Below are 21125 nucleotides of genomic sequence, written 5' to 3' on the forward strand. Positions count from 1 at the left end.
TTGATCTGCTGGAGGGTAGGAGGGCTCTACAGAGGGATCTGGGCAGGCTGGATCGATGGGCTGAGGTCAACTGTATGAGGTTTAATAAGACCAAGTGCCGGGTCCTGCACTTCGGTCACAACAACCCCATGCAACGCTACAGGCTTGGGGAGGAGTGGCTGGAGAGCAGCCCAGCGGAAAGGGACCTGGGAGTGCTGGTTGGCAGCCGGCTGAACATGAGCCGGCAGTGTGCCCAGGTGGCCAAGAAGGCCAACAGCATCCTGGCCTGTATCAGAAGTAGTGTGGCCAGCAGGAGTAGGGAAGTGATTGTGCCCCTGTACTCGGCAGTGGTGAGGCCGCAGCTTGAATCCTGTGTTCACTTTTGGGCCCCTCACTACAAGAAGGATGCTGAGGTTCTTGAGCGTGTCCAAAGGAAAACGAAGCTGGTGAGGTGTCTGGAGCACAAGTCTTATGAGGAGCGCCTGAGGGAACTGTGGTTGTTCAGTCTGGAGAAGAGGAGGCTGAGGGGAGGAGACCTTACCGCTCTCTACAACTATCTGAAAGGGGGTTGTGGCGACGAGGGTGTTGATCTCTTCTTCCAACTAACTAGTGATAGGACAAGAGGAAATGGCGTCAAGTTGCGCCAGGGGAGGTTTAGATTGGATATTAGGAAAAATTTGTTCACTGAGAGGGCGGTCAAGCATTGAAACAGGCTGCCCAGGGAGCTGGTGGAGTCACCAATTCTGGAAGTGTTCAAAAAACGTGTGGATGTGGCGCTTCAGGACATGGTTTAGGGGACACAGTGGCGCTGGATTAATGGTTGGACTCAATGATATTGAAGGTCCTTTCCAACCTTAGTGATTCTGTGATTCTGTGATTTTTCATCTTAAAGTTGAAAGAATGCTAAAGTCATTAAAATGTGAAAGAAACTGCAAATTCAGATTATGAATCAAGAATGAAATTCATGCATCTTTGAGCTTGTCTTTTTTGGTGATGGAATGGGATGCCATATCAGGAGGAGAACTGGAGAGCACAGGATATTTTTACAGTCCTTGCTGATATTGTAATCTGCCATCCTCTCTGCTCACTTCCTCACTGCTGCTCTTTGGAGGATGCTTTACTAGTCATAGACTGTCTAACCTCTTCTGTCATTAACTTCCCTGCTTGCCAGACTACAGAAACCTAGTGTATAGTCCTCCTACCAGGTTTTCAGTCTGCTGTCCAGCCGGTTGTCTTTGCCTAAGCTGCCCTCTCTAATGAAAGGTTTCTGGAACAGAGAGAATCTTTCCTTTATTCACTCATTGGTAGAGGAAATTAACTATAAGAAGGGGAACAAAGTCCAGTTGCCTTTTCAAGTTCAGTTTTCATGATTGACAATTAAAACAAAGTAAAATAAAACAATTCAACATGTTCCTCTCTGTCGTTAGGTTGTCAGATTCTAACCCTTTTTCAAGAGGTAGATAAACTGAAAAAGAATGTCAAATCTACTGAAAGTTTCTGACAGGTGGGTTGAACCCTTATGATGCACTGAAGACAGGCAGGGGAAACTATACACTGAAACCATTAAAAGGAAGCCAGCTCAAGGTGGGCAGAAAAGGAAAACCAAATTATTTTTTTAGAAACACTGACAAAGTACAGGAAAGGAAAGGGAAAAAGGAGAGTGTAGATGCTGCATTACTGAGCATGGGGCTGCTCTGTCCCTCCTTTTGACAGTTTCTTCTTGCATTTTCTGGCAGAAGAAGATCTATGCCAGTGCCAGCCCTCCACTGTTCTGAAAGGCTGTTTCAGAGAAGGAAACCTGCATGATGAAAATTGAATGCATATGGAAAGCTCTTCTTTGTGACCAACATTTGAAACCCACCAACAAATCTGACAGCTCTTCTAAGAAAAGAATTGAAGTTACATCCTCCTGCATTAATATTGGCCTCTGTTCCAATTCCATTTCTTCTTTTGGACAGGCAACAGTAGAGAATTCCTTCTCCTATCATTATCTGCAATGACAAAAGAACCATTAAATTAAATGTAGCTGTTACTCAGAAGACACTGATTGTATTTAAAGGGCTGAAATATAACTATACCATAACCAATGTCATCCACTGACACACACTTTTAAAAGATTTGTATCAATATGGAAACATTCAGTAATGCAACTTAGCCTGTGTGAGGGCAGGCAAGAAGGTGGCACTGAAATTAAATGCAAGTGGCATACAGTGTACAGTGCTCAGTGGAATTGGGGTCTTGATCCACAGCTGAAATGTGAAGCTTCTACAATAAAAAAAGTAATAATTAGGAAATCTCGCCTCTAAAGTATTCCAGAGCCACTGCGTTATCTTAGTGGTCCTAAGGTGATTTTAGCACTCCGTCTTAGCCTCAAGCCTAGCAATCCCTAGCAGCTTCTAATTATGTGGCAGCCTGCTCTTCTCTGCTTGATTTGGATTTTGTTTTAACCAGATCCACAGCAGTAGAAAAAGTTTTTATGGTCCCTCTGAACACACCAAGCAAAACATATTATGACTGATGCCCTAGACAAGAGTTTGTAATAGAAATAAAAGAAGAGTATAAATGAAAAATGGTGTTACTTGCTGGAAAAAAACAGATCCATTTATGTATTTGCAGTCTCAGGTTTGATTGTTTTCCTTGTTAAATAGTGCAACAACTTGGAAATCTGTATGGGGCTGGTACAGAGTTCAGAATAAGGGTTGGATTGAAATATTGAAATTAATGAGGCAGTTCTTACCACTAAGAGGAGATTCACCTTGTCTATCCACAGGCGCATTGAAAACTAATGTATGCAATGCATAAGGCTCACAATGCAATGAAATGCTAAAGCATGTGAATTATGCTGAATCTGCTGTAATTACCAGTGAAGTTTGTGCATGCTAAGACCCCTCACCCTAGGAGAAGGGAGATACAACGGACAAGCTTAGTTTACCTTTTTTTTGGCTAAAGGTTTACTAAGTTGAAATTTCCTTTCTTTGCCAGAAAAATTGAAGTACTGAAGATTGTCTCATTACAGGGAAAAGTCAGTGGTAAAGGTTATTTAAGGAATTTTAATTAGATGAGAACTATGGTCACTATTATCTGTCTGTATTTGATCAATGTACATCTGAAACTTCCTGGAGAAATCAGTAGTATTTCAAACTTAAAAACAGAGAAACTCTAATAGTTTTTAGCCAAGCTCTAGGGAATGTCTGGCTCAAGAAAAACACCAGAGATGGATTAGCTGTGTGACAGAGGAGAAAATTGGGAAAGAGCAAGGCCTATATCAAGGAAAATTCAGAGGCTGGTATTGCCAAGGAAACAAACTCCCACAGTAGAGAAGGCAGTAGGACTGAAACAGCCAGCAGTGAATTTCTCTCCTTGTGAATTGATTTCACAAATCAATGTGATCTAATTTCTTGGTGATCCCTGTTAGAAAGCACATTGTTACCTTTAAGTACGTTTTTAGTCAGTGGCTGATAAGGGTTTGTACCTATACTGATATGATTAAATAACTGGTCCTGACATTTTTGAATGAATAACTAGAGAGAAAATAATGTCAGAGGATCAGATTCAGAGTTCTTTGAAACAAATGGAAGAAATGTTGCAATTCAGGTATATCTGTATTCCAGACATAAAATTTCCGTGTTGGTAGTTTTATACAAATACATTTTTTCCACACTGGAGTCTCCTGTGGTTTATGAATACATATAGAAAATTTCATATATGTCACAAGCTATAAGACATATGTCAATAATACAGGTGGTAATTTTCTGTAGGACCTCAGGGCTACAGAACAGGCCTGGTTAAAAGGAGTTGCTGCTTACTAATAATGAGCAGAAAAACTCAAAGAAAAAACCACAACCCTTAAAGCCCCAAATCCACACAGATCCTCCTGTAATAATGGCTTGGGAAAATAAATAACACAATGTTAGATTTGTTGTAAAGAAATTTACTGTAAAGTGAATAGGTTTAATATGTTCTCCAGTCTTGGGAAAAACTTGAGTATGTGAACAAAAATAATATCGAAAAAAATTAAGTCCTATTCTAATATTTATATAAGGCTTTAAGGAGGGATTGAGACAGGAATTTGCTTGTCTTCTTCCCCATCCCGCCCGCTTCTTTTTTTTTCTTATTTACACTCTTTGGTAATATTTAAAATGTGGCTTAATCACAGCTGTATTTTATTGAGTCTTGATGACCTTTTGCCTCATACTACAGTAAGCACCTGAACTGCAGGCAGAGGCTACCATATGCTATGTTAATGGAGATCCTCAGTTCATCACATAGCTCATGCTTTCTTTTCTATATTTTACAGGTTTTATGAAGTGTGCAATTCATTGAAATGTTAAAGACAACTATTATAAAATGCTAAAGTCTACAAGATGACAATAGCACAATTGTAGTATTTTTGCATTGAGTTTCATTGGACTATTTTTCCAAAGAAAAAGGGAAAAATTGGACAAAAAACCCCTATTTTTTTTACTGCAGAAGTAGTACTGAATAATAGAGCTGATGCTCTACAACATCTTCAGTGTCTTTTATTAAAGGCTGTGTATTTCGCACTATCAGAGCTCGTTCTCCAACTAATACAAGCATCCCATTCATGCTCACACTAATACAAATGCATACTACACCTTCCTAAGCCTTGCAGCTTTTAAGCAGTTGTACTTTGAAGCTTCAGTATTTACTTTCTTTACTGATCTTTTGTTTGATAAGCATGCTTGAGTGTGGGTTTGAGTTCCTCAGCTCACGCTTTGTTATTTTTCTGTACTGCTGGTACAAGAATTATTCAAGCAAGAATAACATTTTCTGTTGCAAAATTTCATGCAATGCTGAAATAATTTAACTGTAATCAGAGCCCTGAATAAACACTTTGTCATGAAATGAGCATCTTTCATCTCAATTGGAGGTGTTTGATAGTCTTGACATAAACTCTCTGAAGCAAAAATCAGCTTTTACCCCTGTACTGTGGCCCAAGTCAGCCTATATAGATTCCTTCTACGGTTGTTTCAGTAAAGTCCACTTTGTTGTTACCAGAAACACTGTCTAAACTTAAGAAACCCAGACAAACTGCAATACCAATAAGTTTTGTTTTTATCACGGTATTTGGTGTTTGCTGCAAGCATCTCCACCAGGAACACTGAGAGTCTTAGCTCCCAGTTCCTAAATGAGTATAATTTTCAGGCTGATGGTTGTGCAAAATCCTTACAAAAATGGTTTCTAAAGCAACCAAAATTAAACACAGTAAGAAGAGTTCTGTTTTAAAAAAGACAAATAAATAAAAAATGTCCTGAAAAGCAAAGAGAGAACAGCATTTGATGATTTTTATATGGGCATCACATTTTATAGATTTTATAATTGCAAATTGGCTAGTATTATAAAAGGAATGAGCTGGTTGAATATAAGGGAATTTGGAGGAGCTGGCAGCAGAGACACCTTTGCAGCTGGCCTTAGAGAACTGCCTCACCAAGATGTGCAGTCATTGCTATGTGGGGAGAGAAGAGACCCTTTCAGAAAGTTGATTCAGCTTTGCCAAACAGGAGTGGCATGAGAATAAGGCTCCTACCTGAGCTGCCCAAAATCAGATACAATGAGTTCCCTCTAGTGTGTGTATATGTATCTATAAGGGTAAAATCTGTAGGTTTCATTTTAATTTGACACAGCGATTCCAGCAGGGACAATACTAACCTGTATCAGGTAATTTAAATTTTTTTTCTGTAAAATAGTGACCAAACTGCTCATATTCTGGCAGGACATTTCTGTTCTGCTGAAATTCTCTCCTCCCTTTGAGTGAATGATTAAACCAGCCTCCTTTTGCTTGCTCTTAATGACTAACTCATAATTTAGAGGAGTCCCAGCGCTATTTGGGAAAGTGTAATTGATTTCACTGACACAGCTGATAGATATTCTCACTGAATAAAGCTAGTTCTAACAAAAGTGGCATGTTTGGGGCTCTAAATGAAAGGCTTCCATTTCCAAGAAAGTCTTGAATTTTTGGTATATCTCAGAGTATGGAGATGTTCTGTCCGTAAAAGTTCAAGTATTTGTACAGCATAATGGAATGACTCAAGTTATTCTCGCCCAACTGTAGATGCTGTTTCTTAACATTAATTCCCACAATCAGGATAGTGTGAGTAGATGAAGTGCTACAGGGAATGTTTTAAGGAGTGTGTCTCCTTCTGTTATAGAAGAATAAAAGATTAATTTAAAATTTTAAGGTAATGAATGTGGATCGCTCTCTGCAGCCTAACTGAAACCAAAGGACCTATTTTCTTTATGCCAACTGAAACTCTGTTCAAAATCTTTAATAAGTGACAGTGGCACCTCAAACTTACCGTAATTGATGGTCCAGCAAAAACCAGACTGAGCAACATCAAGAAGGGAACAGTCTCTTGTGTAGGTTCAATGTATGGCATACTCAGACTCTTGTCATAGCAATTAAATCCAGAGTGAACTGGCTTGAAGACATCAGTAAGTTCAAGAAAATACAGGCTAACAATAGAAGATGCCAATATGGGCAACTAGAAGGGAAGAAAGCAACAAATTACTGTTTGGAAATGGAACAGCAATGCTTTTGCAAAGACAACACAGGCTGTTAATAAATCTCCGTGATGTTTGCTATTTACATCTCACTGCTCCTTGTCATATTCGTTTTACCATCTTAAAATAATTAATTCTCTAGAGATATGATACTATTCAGTTGATATCAAATACCCCCGTTGTCTCCCAAGCTAGTCAAAACACACAATCCAGTCTTCAGCCCACATAATTTAGCCTTTTCATCTATGAATCATTAATGGACAAACTTTGATTTTTTTTTTGTTTTGGTTTTTTTGGGGTTTTTTTGTTAAAAAAGATGTACCAGGACTGCAGCCTCCCATGTGGGGCCTCAGTGTTCAGCTGTCCATCATCACCCTTTTTGGTCCTTTAGCAACTCTCTGTCATGTGTATGACAGTGTTTATATAAAAGCCAGTTTGCAATAAGTTTCGAAGTTACAGTTAATGAACAACAGTATCCAGTGCTTCCCTAGAATCTAAATATGGGGTAATACAGTGTTCTGCCTTCGCACATTCATTTTGTAATTCTGTCAAAAAAGCAATTAACTTTGGCAAGACTCAGTCTGTTTAGAACCATAATGACTATAGTTCACAATTCTTTTATCCTCTAGCTATTTAGTGATTTTACCCGTCGCAATTACTTCCAGTAATTTATTAAGAGCGAAGTTGGCCCCTCTGGGGATGAATTCACCCCAGCTTGCCACCAGCTCCTAAAAGCACAGATTCAGCCAGTAAACCTCTGTGGAAGGAAGTCGTCCAAGAGAAGAAATAGCAAAAAGGCATTTTGAAACCATTGGTTTATAAGTGAACAGAGAGGGCAGCCCTGCCCCCAGGGTGGGCATTGGGGCATTCAGAGGTGACCAGCAGCGTGGGATTATTCTCTGTATCCTCTTAGTAAATGCTCAGAAACGTTTTTTGTTTGTTATTTCCCAGAGTCCTCACTGAACAAGGCAACATTAGAGCAACTGCCTGCTCCTCCACTGAGATGCAATAACTCCTTCCCCGTGTCTCTACTGCAATGAAGGTACCTATAGCTAATATGATGTGAACTGCCTATCTGCTTCCTTTTCTTACTTTCTTTTTAGGATGGCTGTCACATTAACTTTTCCTCACTGTTATCTGCAGCTGAAAAGTGAAAGTTTGCAACTACTAAACAGATTCACTTAGATAAAATCATAAAAAACTGATAAAGCTGTATCTCTTGAGAAAAAAAAAAAACACTCCTCTTTTACATCAAGCACCTCACATTATGAGACATAGGGATTGTCCTAAAATAAGTTTGGGCATACTTAGATTACATTATTCTTGCAATGTTCAGTACACATTTACAAAAGTAATTGATTGACTGAAATCAATGTCATTCATGCCATTCTATAATGGAATAAAAAAGTGAGGAAAAACTGGATAAATATGTATATTGGAAAAATTATTAATAAAACCTGCTATATACGGCAGAGGGACAACGTTTTCTTGCATTAACTGGCCATTTTCAGGTTTTTAAACATTGAGCTTTTTCAAACTGCAGACTTCTGTGCATAAAATATAATTCTGGGTGGTTAAAGAAGGAGGGTTCTAGCTAAATTTCACTGAAATTTTTAAATAAGTCTTAGTTTTTGTTTGAAAAGAACAGCTTATCTTTGCTGTGCTGAAGGACAGATCTGAAGAGGGCGAGTGGTATCTTCAAAGTGTTCTAAGCAAAATCTGCAGAAGGTGGAGAGTGGGAGAATTTTGTCTGTCTGGTTATCTGTGTTCAAGTTAATTGTTTTGTAATGTCACATAGTATAGAGGCTGTGACTGTGCAGAAAGGGAGGGAATGAGTATTGGCATCCCTAAGTGCTATGAGCATTACAAAAATAACACCAGGCATCTAGTAAGTTTGCTTCAGTAAGTAGTATGTGTGTGTGCATGTGTATATATATAACCAAAACACGTATGTAGATTTGCACTCACATACTATATTACACATATATATTATGTATAACATATAACATATACAATATATAATACATATTATGTTAATACATAATATATAACTATTATATAATCTGAAATATAATATGTATGGAATAATTATACACAGTGTAACTACATTGAGTCCTGCTTCCTGCCCATCACAGGTAGATGTCCAATTCTTTAGCTGGATGCATTATATAATACTACTGCTCACCTCCTGCTGGATGCAGTGCCTGATGGACTATAATGCAAGCATGCATGATTAGTCAACATGGGCTAGACTGTTTCTAGTCATTATACAGATGTGCAGGGGTGAAAGGGGACTTCCCTAAAGTTGTCATATTGTGGGAATAATTAAAACTGTTGTGGAACTGGGTGCCCTTCTTTCCACACGTGCCTGCAATGGAGACTGTGGGCCTGCTTGGGGTAAGGTGTTTGCTGGCCAGAAGGCTGGCACAGCGCACGCGGCCCTGGTTGTGCAGGGAGCTTGCACCAAGTCTCTGCTGCTCCTGCTGGGACACTGAAATTCTGCACAGCATTTGAGCTCATGCATACTGCAACTTCACTTCTGCACAGCATTTAAGTCTTGAAACATTTGCAATGTTTTTTATTATTAACTGTTTGAAAATCATACCAAGTCATGGGACTTAGCCAGGTCCCATGGGGCAAAGCATCTTACAACAGGACACAAACCTATTCCATGGACAAAATAGGCTAAGTTCCTATTGCCCTTCTTTTCAGAAATTATGCCATTTTATCTAGACGACCCCAAAGGTTCATTTACTAGAATGGAAACACAGAGCAGGCAGAATCATGGAACAGCTTGCACTCAGAGTTTCATCTTCATTGTGTATTTTTCAATTTCTCTAATGTCAAGAAAAGAAAGGCCCCTCCTCGAACAACAGGCTCTGCATTACCCACAAATCCACCTCTACTTTGATTATGGTATTCCTAGGCAGGCAATTGTTTTAAATGGCGATATTGAACTACCAAAAATTGGCTATATATGAAGTGATATTTTATTGTGAGACACTAAAATAAAAGATGTGGATAACTTTTTTTTTTGAAACTACTGTATGTAAGCTATAATTTTATTGTTAATTACAAAGTCAAGGAATCGTAAGAATTGCTTTTACTGTCTTCTGACTTACTTCACTACAGGACTCCCATATTATTTCTGACTGTAATTACCCATTCTGCTAAAAGAAAAGAAATTATTCTAAAGGACTATGAATTTCCGACATAACTCCTAACAATACTAATGAATAGGTTTATAGTCAATTTGCTATATACAGTATGTCAGATTCCACAGGACATTTTTCTTCCTATCTTTTTAAAAATACAGATACAAGACTTCTACAAGTCTTAAAGTTTCTAAAAAAAAAGTCAAGTGTTTCTAAAATCTTCTAACCAGTATAACTGGCTATTTAATATATGAATATTTATGGAGTGTTCTGCTTAATGCAGCAGTAGTTCTGTAATTATAGACTTCAGCTCCCAATACCTTGAAAATGTCAAATATAATTAGATGGTAGAATGCATATTGTTTTAATTACAAAATGAAATAGGAATTTTCCTGTTCCTAATTAGAATAATAAAACCCCCAACCTCGGTTCACATATCTTGACTAGTAAGTCTTTATACTTTTACTTCCTTGGTTGGCTAATGCACAAGATCCCTGTTTAGCTTGTAATTGAGAGTAAATGTAAATGTAGACTTTGACCCAAGTGGTCAAATGCAGTTTGGCTTAAGAGTCTTAAAGTGAGGACCATGATCAGCATAGCTGCTTGAAAGGTTTAATATGGGGTTTATTTATTTAAAAAAAAAAAAAAAAAATTTCTTTTTCCTCCTGTTGTATTCTTAAACTGTAATTTAAGAGCCTTTATTAAGCCATAGGACTTTGCTATTAATAATAATTAATGTTATTAATATTTTAAAAGATTTTGCTGTATTGAGCTAGGAATTGTCCAAGCATGAGAGAAGGTGCTCTCTACTCCTACGAGCTCAACAAGTATGTAAATACCTAGAGGTCTTGTAAGGAGAAAAATAAAAGGTAAAAACCTCCTGTATGTTACATAGCGCAGGACAAACCAAAAGAATATTCGGTAGCACAATAACTTCTCTGAACTGATGGGATATATACCAAATCTTCCTTGTGGCCAAGAGCCACAAGACATGTATGACATATTGCAGAGAACTGAAAGAAAGATGGCTGTGAGAGGAGTTCAGAGGTGGGAGGTAACAGTTCTTCAGGTTGCCCATTGCTCTTCTGTGGGACATGCTGTGATCAGTCCTCAGGCCGTTTTGGGGTGCTGCTGGTTTACTTGCGAGGATTAAGATTATCCAGGACCCACAGTGACAGCACAGTTTGTTATCGGTTATATGATAATAGCCTACGCATGGAAGCCATGGTGGTCGTGCCCCAAACCACCAGGCCCAAACTTGCTGGCACCCCCAGGTAGATGGAATTGCTTCTGTTAAAATTCCCTAAGATTAGCTTTCCATGGCTTCAAATGTATGAAAAGAGGAACCTGTAGAGATGTAGCCATCTCTTTAGTAGAGACAATACTAAATACAGTATTGTCATTGCTACTAACAAGCCACATACTTTGTACTGAGTTTGCAAGGACTCAGGACTGGGACTTGTTAAACATGCTTTGTCTGTATTTGTCTTGACCTACCTGAAGCTTTGTTTTTATTTGGTTTAATAGTAACAGCAGTTTTTCTAATTACCTTAGAAATTAGGCTATGCCTAATCTGCGTCCTTTTCTTTTTTTCTTTTTACTGTTTTACTTTCACGTATCTTTGTATCATACAACTCTGCATGATTTTTGCATCTGTATCTAGTAGTAACAAGTACTTATTCTGTATAAAGTGAACTATCTATGATTCTAGTGTAGCACATCCCAAATGCTTTGTCAGGAGCTGTATGATGTTGATGGTGATTCTTACTCATTCTAGGAACCACTTAGGTTCATTTTTATGTTTGCTAATGCTCTTCTACACCTTGCTCTTTTTCTTTTGGTCTGTCTTTTCATGCTACATCCCAGTTTACTGTATGTGGCACGGTTGGATGCTTGTTCTTTGCACTCTTTGTTACCCCTAAAAATCAGTTTTCCCAGCTGCAGTTCTGCCTTTCGTTATCTGACCATTGGGTGAGTTCGTTATAGCGTTGAGGTCTCCAGTACCAGCATATGCCCCATCTGTTATTCTACACCTGTTAATGCCTCCACATTGCACCCTCTGTAGTGCAGGAATACAGGTCTGGTATGACAGCAGAGGTCTTGCAAATGGGGCAGTGGAAGGCCAAGCCAAAGCAGGAAAATTTTATTGGAGTGGATGGAACCCTAAGTAGCACAAGGCTGTCCTTTGGATAACTCAGCATCTGGGGCACTGACTTTTGTCTGGCCTTCCACCAGGCACACAACCTGTTGTTCTGAAGGAAACGCTGACTTACTTGCTCTTGTTAGTGTTACAGCAAAGACAGTAGCAATCAGATATTGATGGTTTCTTAAATGACACCATGGAGACAGTGAGGCTCAAACCAAATGAAAGGCAACAAATACCCCCTTCATACCCCCTGTTTCTCTCTTACCTTGAAAGAATATACAACTGGATACATACATAATTCAAAACTCTCTGGGAACCAGTAGCTTCTATAAATGCCCTTCCTTTAAAACTGTACACTAGTAGTAATATATCTAGCTTTTATATTTGCCAGCACTTAACTAATCAAAGAGTCAGTATTTATATTCAGGAGAATAACATCTTAAAATCCATGGGCTTTGTGTGAGTGCAACCATGGAGTGTCACATACTCAAGTGTCTGAACCTGTTTTGTAGGTTGCGGTTATGTGACCTCTCTGATTTGCTAAAATGCACTACAGGCGTTACCTCTTATCGTGAACTCTTATCCAGATCCTGCAGTGGTGGTGTATTGGGCTGTGTTGGAGGCTACCAGCAGACACTCTTTAAAAATGGGTTGCAAAACTGATTAGCCTGGGCTATATTTCAGTCAGGCTAAGTAGGGGTGAAAATGAAATGCCTCTCTTGTAATTATAGTTGAATATTCAAGTCACTGCTCAGTGTGCTGGCTGGAATGACTTCAGTGATTTTCCTGGAGACTGGATACAAATATCAGGGCTGTGGAATTGATTAGTTTTACCTGCCTGTATAAAAGATAGGCATAAAACAGAGAAGCAGTATGTATGTAGCTTTAATAAGAAGTCAAGACATGATTAGCCAGATGCAGAATAAAGATGGTATGACTAGCCCACCTGTCGAAAAGGGTTAAGGGATGCCTGATACACTATTTGGTTCTTTTCTATTTTGTAAATAATTTTTAGACTTGGATGGCAGGAAATTCTTAGATCCTTAGGTCATTCTTCAACCCTTCCACAGCAAGCAATGAGTTCCTGAGCACGGACGCTGCCCCAGGGTGTTTCTCTTGTTTTCTGGGAATCAGGGAATCTTTGTAAGCAATCATTTAACCAAACAGGATTGCCTCAAAGAGATGGCTAATGAATGCCATCCGTTTCTCCTCATGGAAAAAATACCAGCCAAATACTTGGGAGAAGGATGGTCTATTTAATAACCATGTTGTGTTCGCACTGCAAGGCTGTGGCATTGTGGAAGATTCTATTAAAATGTATCATAAATGTTGGTCCTTGTGCCAAAGAATTCATGGTCTAAATGACAAGGCACAACAGATGGATGAGACAAAAAAGAGGGCTGTGGTGGGTTGGAGGAGACAGGATATTCCTATTCTTAGCCAACTACTAACAGCAATTGCAGCTTTCAGTCAACCTGGCTGTTGTCCTGTTATACTTTGCTGTGAGATTCACAAAAGACAGGAGAAGAGAACAGAAGGAATCAATACTGAGGTCATGACTATGAATACCTTCCAGAAATAGGTCAGGAAGAAGAAATGGTATCAGCCCAAATTCTGCCATTTTCTCTTGTTTTTGAGAACCAACCCATGGCTCCTGCTTAGCTACATCAGTGCTGTACCTTCCACCCTCACTGACACTGCTGTGCAGGGCTGGGATTAAGACCAAGCACAACCTCAAATGCATTGCAAACCGGGCTGTCATGAGGACTTTTGAGAGACAGTACTAAGCACAGGATAGCTGTAGAGCAGGGGACTTGCTTGACCTAAAAGTCAGGTTTGTAGATTTTTTTTATGTTCTAAACTTAATTCTTAAATGCCTCAGGCTTATAAGAGAAGCCATTGAGGCTTTTCAGAAGTCTTAAGATTTGCATTTGTATAAAGTCTTTTGGCTTTTCTCTCTGAACTTGAGTTTCTGCTGCTTCTTGTCCCTATTTTGGGTGCACGTTTCATCTGGCCCAAAGCCGTAAGCAACTGGTCTTTTCTCGAAAGGATTTTTACCTCACCATTGTCTAAGTTTTGTGGAAACTAATTGCAGAGACATGATATGATGGTCTTTCTTCTCCTAGATTTAACACTATTAGATTTAATTTCAACTCACAGTTTAACTTCAAATCCCAGGTGTCATTGAAATCTTTTATCATTACCATTTTGGAAAATTAAGTTATCCTTAGTTCCAGCATTGATTTTAGAGTTTAATTGAATTGTTCGGTGACTGCCAATTAGAGTCTAGCTTTAGAAATACAACAGATATCTTCGTGCAACTCTTCAAACCTCTTGATCTTTTGCCAAATCTTAATAGAAAACCTCTCAGTATGTGTAAGACCAAAAATAGAGCTGATTGATACATCAGTGATAAAATTCCTATTTATTTTAGAAATCTCAAAGTCATGCTGAATGCATGGTAATCCTAAAAGTGCTTATTTCTTTTTTTTTTGATAAATGTATGTGAAGCAGCAACTACACAGGCAGAAACAAAAAAAAAATATTGTTTAACAAAAATACTCTCAGGCAGGAATAATCTTGAAAATACTTTAAAAATATTTCTATTTAATTAAGCATTTGTGCTTAAATACAAAGCAAGTCCTTAGGCAGAAATTTTGCAACACAAAATATCATTGATACATTTCTTTTCAGCATGAAATATTAAATATTAATTAAATCAATGATCAGTTATAAGCAATGAATAACTAGAAACAATGAGATTTAGGATATTGCATGTAGTGTTGATTATGAAACTTCTTTTATGTTCCTGCTGCAAGGTTACGGTAAATCAAGAACAGCAACACTACAAAAAAAAGGCAGTTGCTTTCACGTCAAGAGTGTTACCAAACTGCAGCTAGAAGTTTTCTCAAAAAGCCCATCTCTAGGGGACAAAGCTGCCAATCCCTACACAATACTACAATTTATTCTACTCTCTAAAACACACTGGTTTCCAGACATACAAAAAAAAAAAAAGAAAAAAAATTCTGTGAGTGCCAACCCTTCTCCAGTGGCTTACTCCCACGCTGGTTTGCCACTTCTGAACTCCCTACAAACGGAACTTTTAAGTGACAAGATCATCAGTCAAGATACAATGTTCCTGTGTACGTAAGGTTCCACAATAGGCTGTTCTCTACTAATTTTGGCTGCAGAGTAACAGATTTTTAACAATTATAGAAGAAAATGACAGAGAGGGGTATAAATTTTTAGAAGAGGTAATCATTTGGAAAAATGAGTCTCTCAATTTCTAACGTATTCAGGCCTCCTTTTACTACTGGGGTATTGGTTCAGGAGGATAGTGCAGGACTGAAAAGGGAGCAGGGCCTTCTTTCACTATGAACTACTCAAACTCTACACTTGCCAAACAAGTAGCCAAACACAGAAGGAGATCTAATATGTGGAATTTGCATTTTTTCTCCCAGGACACCCTGACACCTCCCTTATTGTTTCCCTTTTCTGCTTATCTTCTGCTCAAAGCTGGTAGTATGCAGGCTGCACAGTTCTTCTGTAAGCCTAGAAGTGATGTGGAGGATGTAGCGCTGATGACTTGGTCAATGAACTACATAGCTGCTTTGAATGCATAGCAGCCTTCTCAGGCCTTAGATAGCACCTTAATATTTTCAGGATGCTGGTCTCTAATGCACTGTTACAAACAAATCTGACATCTATCCTCTGAGAGTCAGCCACATGACAAGGTCAGCTCAATGAGCAGACTGTTAAGTGTGTTTCCCCTTCTTCCTCTCCCCTCACACATGGTTGACTCCTTTGAGAGAAAGCAATGTATTTGGAAAGTATTATGCTGCTTCCACGGTATGGGGATAATTTAATCTTCTATACTTGGGGGTTTTGTTGGGTTCCCCGCCCCCCAGCTAATTTAAGCATGACAGAAAGCCTATTTAGAGAGACAGGTGACTACACTGTGCCTCCAAGACACAGCAATTTAACTCTTACAATAGATACAAACATCCTGTTCTTAGAAAGAAAGATTTACCCCTATAGCCTACTCTCCCTCTACTCTTACTCTAATCACTGCATTCCCTTGGCTTTATGTGTCTCTTGCAGTCACACCTATACATGACCTGCAGGTGACAAATGTTTAGTTTAAATGTGGTGGGTCATGCATGGCTGAATAGCTGAAAAAAAATCCAGATGTAACTGAGAAGTGGCAGTGAGCTGCCAAGTGATGTGTACAAACATTTGACATTTCAAACCTAGCTCTGTCAGTGTATGTTAGAAACAAAAGGAAATAAAGCGTCTGGTGCTGAGACACAGTGAACGATCTCTGCATGCACTTATTTCAGTGGAAGCTGACGACCTCACGTGTCTTGCAGCCCAGAGTCCTACAATGGTAACAGGTCTTTGTGCTTTCTGCTGGTGAGAATTCCAGCTTCTTTGGGAACGAGGAAAAATAAGTGGTCTTCCAGTACTGAAAGAAGGGTTTCCAAACAATCCTGGTGTGATTAACTCCTGGCTGTGCTCTGGAAAATGTAGAAAAAGAAGCTACCTGTATCTGTATGTATGCAGCATACACAACAGTCTAGAAGACAATGTAAGGAAAAAATTTAATTGTACAAGGGACTTTTTCTGAAATGTCTCTCATTTTAGTTCCTGGAAGCTAAGCAACCAAGAGATGAAGGCTGTGCCACAGGAACACAATTTAGCTGGAGAATAAGTGCATCCAGTCACTCAGGTTGACACCACCTTGGCCTTTTGCATTCCCACACCTGGGGCACCATATGATGCAATAGTGCCACTGAAGTCAAAAGCAAAATTCGTAGCGACTTCTGTGAAATCGGGATTTAAACCAAGACTTTTTGAAGTGGGATAGCATGGGTGAAGATAGTCTTTTTCATTCACTGAGAAGAAATGTATCTGTCTGTCCTGCCTCTAAAGTGTGACCATACTGCCAGGAACAGAAACTACATAACCCTGGAAGTTTTCCACATTCATATTAAAATGCAACACATCTGTATTTCTTCTGTAAGTGAATATACTTACAATATACTCTGAATACAGTGAAGAGAAAGTCAGTTAAAAAAAAGCAAAATTATTCCAGTAATACTCATTTTCAATATCTCCCAGGGGCATGTAGACTTTTTACCATGAAAATGAATTCCCACTAGACCAGAGGGACTATGAATTTTCATGGCAAGTTTCGTCTTTCTCAGCTATGCAAATGAAGCTCAGATAACCCATACAGTCTACAGAACCCTAAAATGCCACAAGCATAATTAGGAGTAAAACAGGCCAAACTTCCTGGCAGTGCTGCTTACCACGTGCTTCACATAAGCATGATGCACAAGGCAATCTAAAACTATTCAGCTCTCAGGAGTGTGTGCTGATCAGAGACTCTACTAAGTAGAAGTATTACTGGTGTTTTAAAATAACTTCTAAAACATTCTAATGATACATAGGATAAGTTGTCAAGTTATTTTATTTACAAATCATGAAACTTGAAAATACGTAATTAAAAATGTGTTAAGATTTATTTCATAATGCTCATTTGTTTGCCTCTGATGTTTTTAGAGAATGACCCATCCGCATTTTTCAGAAGCTCCTTTTTTTTATTTCCTTTTAAATTTTATGTCTTCCAAAGCTCTAGCCTGATTCTCCTTTTGCTTTTCCTGTGTAAATGAAAAATAGCTCTAGTGATCACAATGATCTTAAGAGATTGTTTTAATTCCGTGTTGGTAAAATCTGCTAGTTTAAATTATTCTTAAATTAGACTCAAACCAAAATCAGGCCCAGAGGATATCTTTTGAAGTTAACCGTCATTCGGCCTGCATACATCTACGTAATCATATTTTATCCAATCCTGAAAGTTGCTGCCACCAAACACATTTGTTTACATGAGTTAGTCTCATTCATAACACATCCCTAAGGATCTTAATAGAGGAAACCCTTCAGCGTCAGAACTGTATTTATTTGCTGCTATTTCTAAGGTCCTTCTGAAGCAGAGGATCTGTCTTTTTTATTTGTTCTGCATGCCTAAATGATGCTAGTTATTACAGATATTTTTTCACTCTTTAACTGTATAATATATTTCATATGTATAACACGAACACATCCCTTTCCTACTGCTTTGCAATTTTTACTTCCTCCTTGACCCAACAGCCCTTTTTCCATGTCTTTCCTTCTGTATAGTTTTTGGGAAAAAAAAAAGCATTCAGAGGAGAGAGGTTGAAAGCCTGTTTCCCATCATTCATTCAACCACCATTCATGAAAGTAAAACCTTTAAAACTCAGAAAGCCTTAATTAAATTGGGTTAGTTTTGTTTTTAAGTAGTTGGTTGATGTTGGATCGCATTAGGAACTTACCTCCTGCTTACAAAGAAAATCCATATTAGATAGCAATGCCAATCAACCACACTGGGTGACTCCTCCCTTATACTTGTGAACTTCTCATTACAATTAAATTATCTTTGATTAAATCCCTCTTTATGAGCTACAACTCAATCTTTGGTTCTCCTTGAGCCAATCACAATGGAAGAATCTAAGCCATTATGTCCTTTTTCTGATGCTGTTGAAGTGCTGGCATCTGGCCATGCTACGCAGCTCTAGGAAGGCATTCTCATTAGCCTGATTAGATTTAGTGCATGTGCGGGTAAATGCAGGGTGGGTGTACACAAGTAACACAAGCATTTATTTCTAAATATTACATGAATTGTTGTCACCCTTTCACTAAAGTGGTTTGAGTACTCTACTAAAATGTAGGAAATGATTTCAAATCCTCCTGCTGTGTAATGGGAGAGGGCTGATAACTCACCAGAGAGTTTCCTAATCAATGTTTAGGCTCAGGTGTATTGCAGTCAGTTTCTTCTCTTGATGTGGGTATTCAGTACAAGTAAAAGCAACATGTTCATCATTTCAAGAGGGGCCATAAGTCTGCAGTTCAATAATTAGGACTCACTCCTGGAGGAAAAGGGCTTGTGCAGGCTCTACACTCCGCTCCTGTGACTGCATAACATAGCAGTCCTAACAGTTCATTAGGAGACCATTCTGTTAACTGAGGACTCTGACTCCCTCTCAGAGCAGCTGGGTGTTGAAGAGATCTCTACATCTTTTTAGCTCTAGCTGTATAAATGACTTGCTGAAGGTCTCAAGAATCCACACCAGAGTAGAGAACTTGCCTGCTTCATGCGGGAACTCTACACAGAGCTCAATCTAAAGTTCTTCATTGCTTGCAAAATCCTTTGCCTTATTTCTTCTAACAAACAGCTACAGGGAGCCTCTAGGGGAATTACAAGTATGCAATTAATATTATATAAGGCAACTCTTTTGAGCAGCAGGCATACATTTTGTGCTCCTGTTCTGTATTTCATCCCATCTTGCTGCAGGCCAAAGCACAGTCCACCAAACAGCACAGTTCTGTTGTGTCTTGCAGGATCTCTACATTGTCCCCCGCCTTAGAGTTACACCCAAGTTGAGCTCCAGCAACCTCCCTTCCTGTTTGGATTCACAAAGCAATAAAGAGAGAGAGGAAGACCCTACCTTTTTTTAGGGGCTTCTCCAAGCTTGACCTCCCCTTCCTATGCAAAGCTAATATAAGATACATGGCACTGTCAAAGTGCTTTTTTTGGGCAGGCCTAATTATGTTGGTAGGATGTGTCTGAAGCTTCCATATAGCCAGCCTCTGCAAAGTTTTTCCATTGGTGTATCTTGCTTTGAGTTAACTCCTGATCACACCCAGGTGCTTAGGGAGCACAGGGGAAAGAGCCACTCCACTGTTCCCTAAAATCGCTTCTCCACCTGACCCCTTCTACCTCCTAGAGCACCTCCAAAGCCCTTCAAGCGCACCTGGAAGAAAATAACTTTTGTTTTCCATTTTACCCAATGTTCATATTTTAATATTTTATACATTGTGTTGTATATATTTTTGTGCTTTTATTTAGCCTACCAGTTTTAGTTAATTTACACCATATTTTACCATTAAGTTCTTCACATTATTTTCACAGTATAACTGAGGTAAATTACTCTCAGAGCCTCAGTCACTTCCGTGTGAGCAGGGTCACCTAAAACACTCTGTTTAATCCATAGAACATTTTTACTTCGCTCTTACTGCTGTGCCGTTAAACAAATTCACATGCCACCAATTTCCTTAAGCTTAAACCGTGTCTACTCATTATCTTATAGAAGTACGTAGCGACCATACTTTCCCATACCAAGCAGCTAGTGCCTCTGCAACTCCACCTGCTACCAGCTGAGCAGCCATCGCAGGTTTTGCTCTTTAAGATGTGCCGAGAACCTCATTCCATTTTCAAAACAGACATTTTTAGCTCTGTTAGAGGAAGCATGTAACCCGGGGATCGGGAAAAACATACCACCGATTATCGTTTTTAGGACATCTCTGTTTTCCTAGGCATTCCCTTACAAATGTGATTTTTATTCTACCACAGCAATGTGAGCAGCGTTTGCCTAGAAGCCAGTCCTTCTTGAAACATGTCTTCCTCCTGAGAGGCTCCGGCGCACAGAGGTGATTTAGTTGAGCAACCCTTTCATTTTCTGAGCAATTCTTAGAAATAATTCCCACTTGAAAGGACAGCAAGGAAGAGGTTAAGTGACGCCTGCTCCTTATGGGGGGCTCGGTGCTGCTTTCGGTCAGGCAAAGCACCGCGCAGGGATTTTGCGCCAGGCGGTGCGGGGCAGCGCCAAGGCGAGCTCCCTGCCGGGGCGGATAGCGGCGCTCCCCGCGGCACGGCGCCGAGGCGGCTGCTCCCGGGGGGCCCGCGGGGCGGGGGCGGCCACTCACCTCCACGAAGTAGAAGCAGGGCAGGAGGGTGACGCTGTCCTTGGTCACTCTGCCCGCTTGCCGCTCCTTTGCGGACATGCTGGCGGGGCTGCGGGAGGCGGCCCCGCGCTCCCCCGGCCGCTGGCAGCCGCCTGTCGCGGCTCTCCTCCGCCCGCCGCCGCGCCCGCTTGCGCGTCCCCTGCGCCGTGCGCGGGTCTGACGTCAGGAGGCTGCTCGGCGGCGGGGGCGCGGGCGGTGGGGGTCCCGGCCGCCTTAACTCCTTCGCGCCGGCGCTCTGCGGCGCAACCGGGGATGAAGGCGAAGCCCCGCGTGGTGCGCTCCAACCGAGGGAGGCTTTGGCTGCAGCAAGGGAATTGCAAATGCACACGTACAGGCCTGAGACACCTGACCAGGATCTCTGCAGGCGTGAGGGGTGCACCGTGGGGAGCTTGGGGCTTTTGTCTTGTTGCTGGGAAATCTGTCTCCAAAACAGAATAGTACAAGGACCCTAGGAATAGCACTCCTATACGGCCAATGTTCTTTTGCAGGGGTACTCT

The 21125-nt window shown here is 40.0% G+C and overlaps 1 protein-coding gene across 1 annotated transcript in view; it reads right to left on the reverse strand.

Moving 5' to 3' along the window:
- Positions 1-20901, reverse strand: part of PLPPR4 (phospholipid phosphatase related 4) — a gene marked incomplete at its 3' end in the record, with an annotated part of 34477 nt that extends 13576 nt beyond the window's left edge. The window contains exons 1-3 of the mRNA XM_082003303.1: positions 20590-20901; positions 6297-6482; positions 1841-1970 (exon numbers count right to left, since the gene is read on the reverse strand). Coding sequence (XP_081859429.1) covers positions 1841-1970; positions 6297-6482; positions 20590-20667 — 394 coding nt within the window. The 5' untranslated portion in view covers positions 20668-20901. The remainder of the gene's footprint in view (positions 1-1840; positions 1971-6296; positions 6483-20589) is intronic.
- Between the last annotated feature and the right edge of the window lie 224 nt (positions 20902-21125).

The sequence above is a fragment of the Phaethon aethereus genome (assembly GCF_964289735.1).
Source record: "Phaethon aethereus genome assembly, chromosome: 8".
In the NCBI taxonomy this organism is placed as follows: domain Eukaryota; kingdom Metazoa; phylum Chordata; class Aves; order Phaethontiformes; family Phaethontidae; genus Phaethon; species Phaethon aethereus.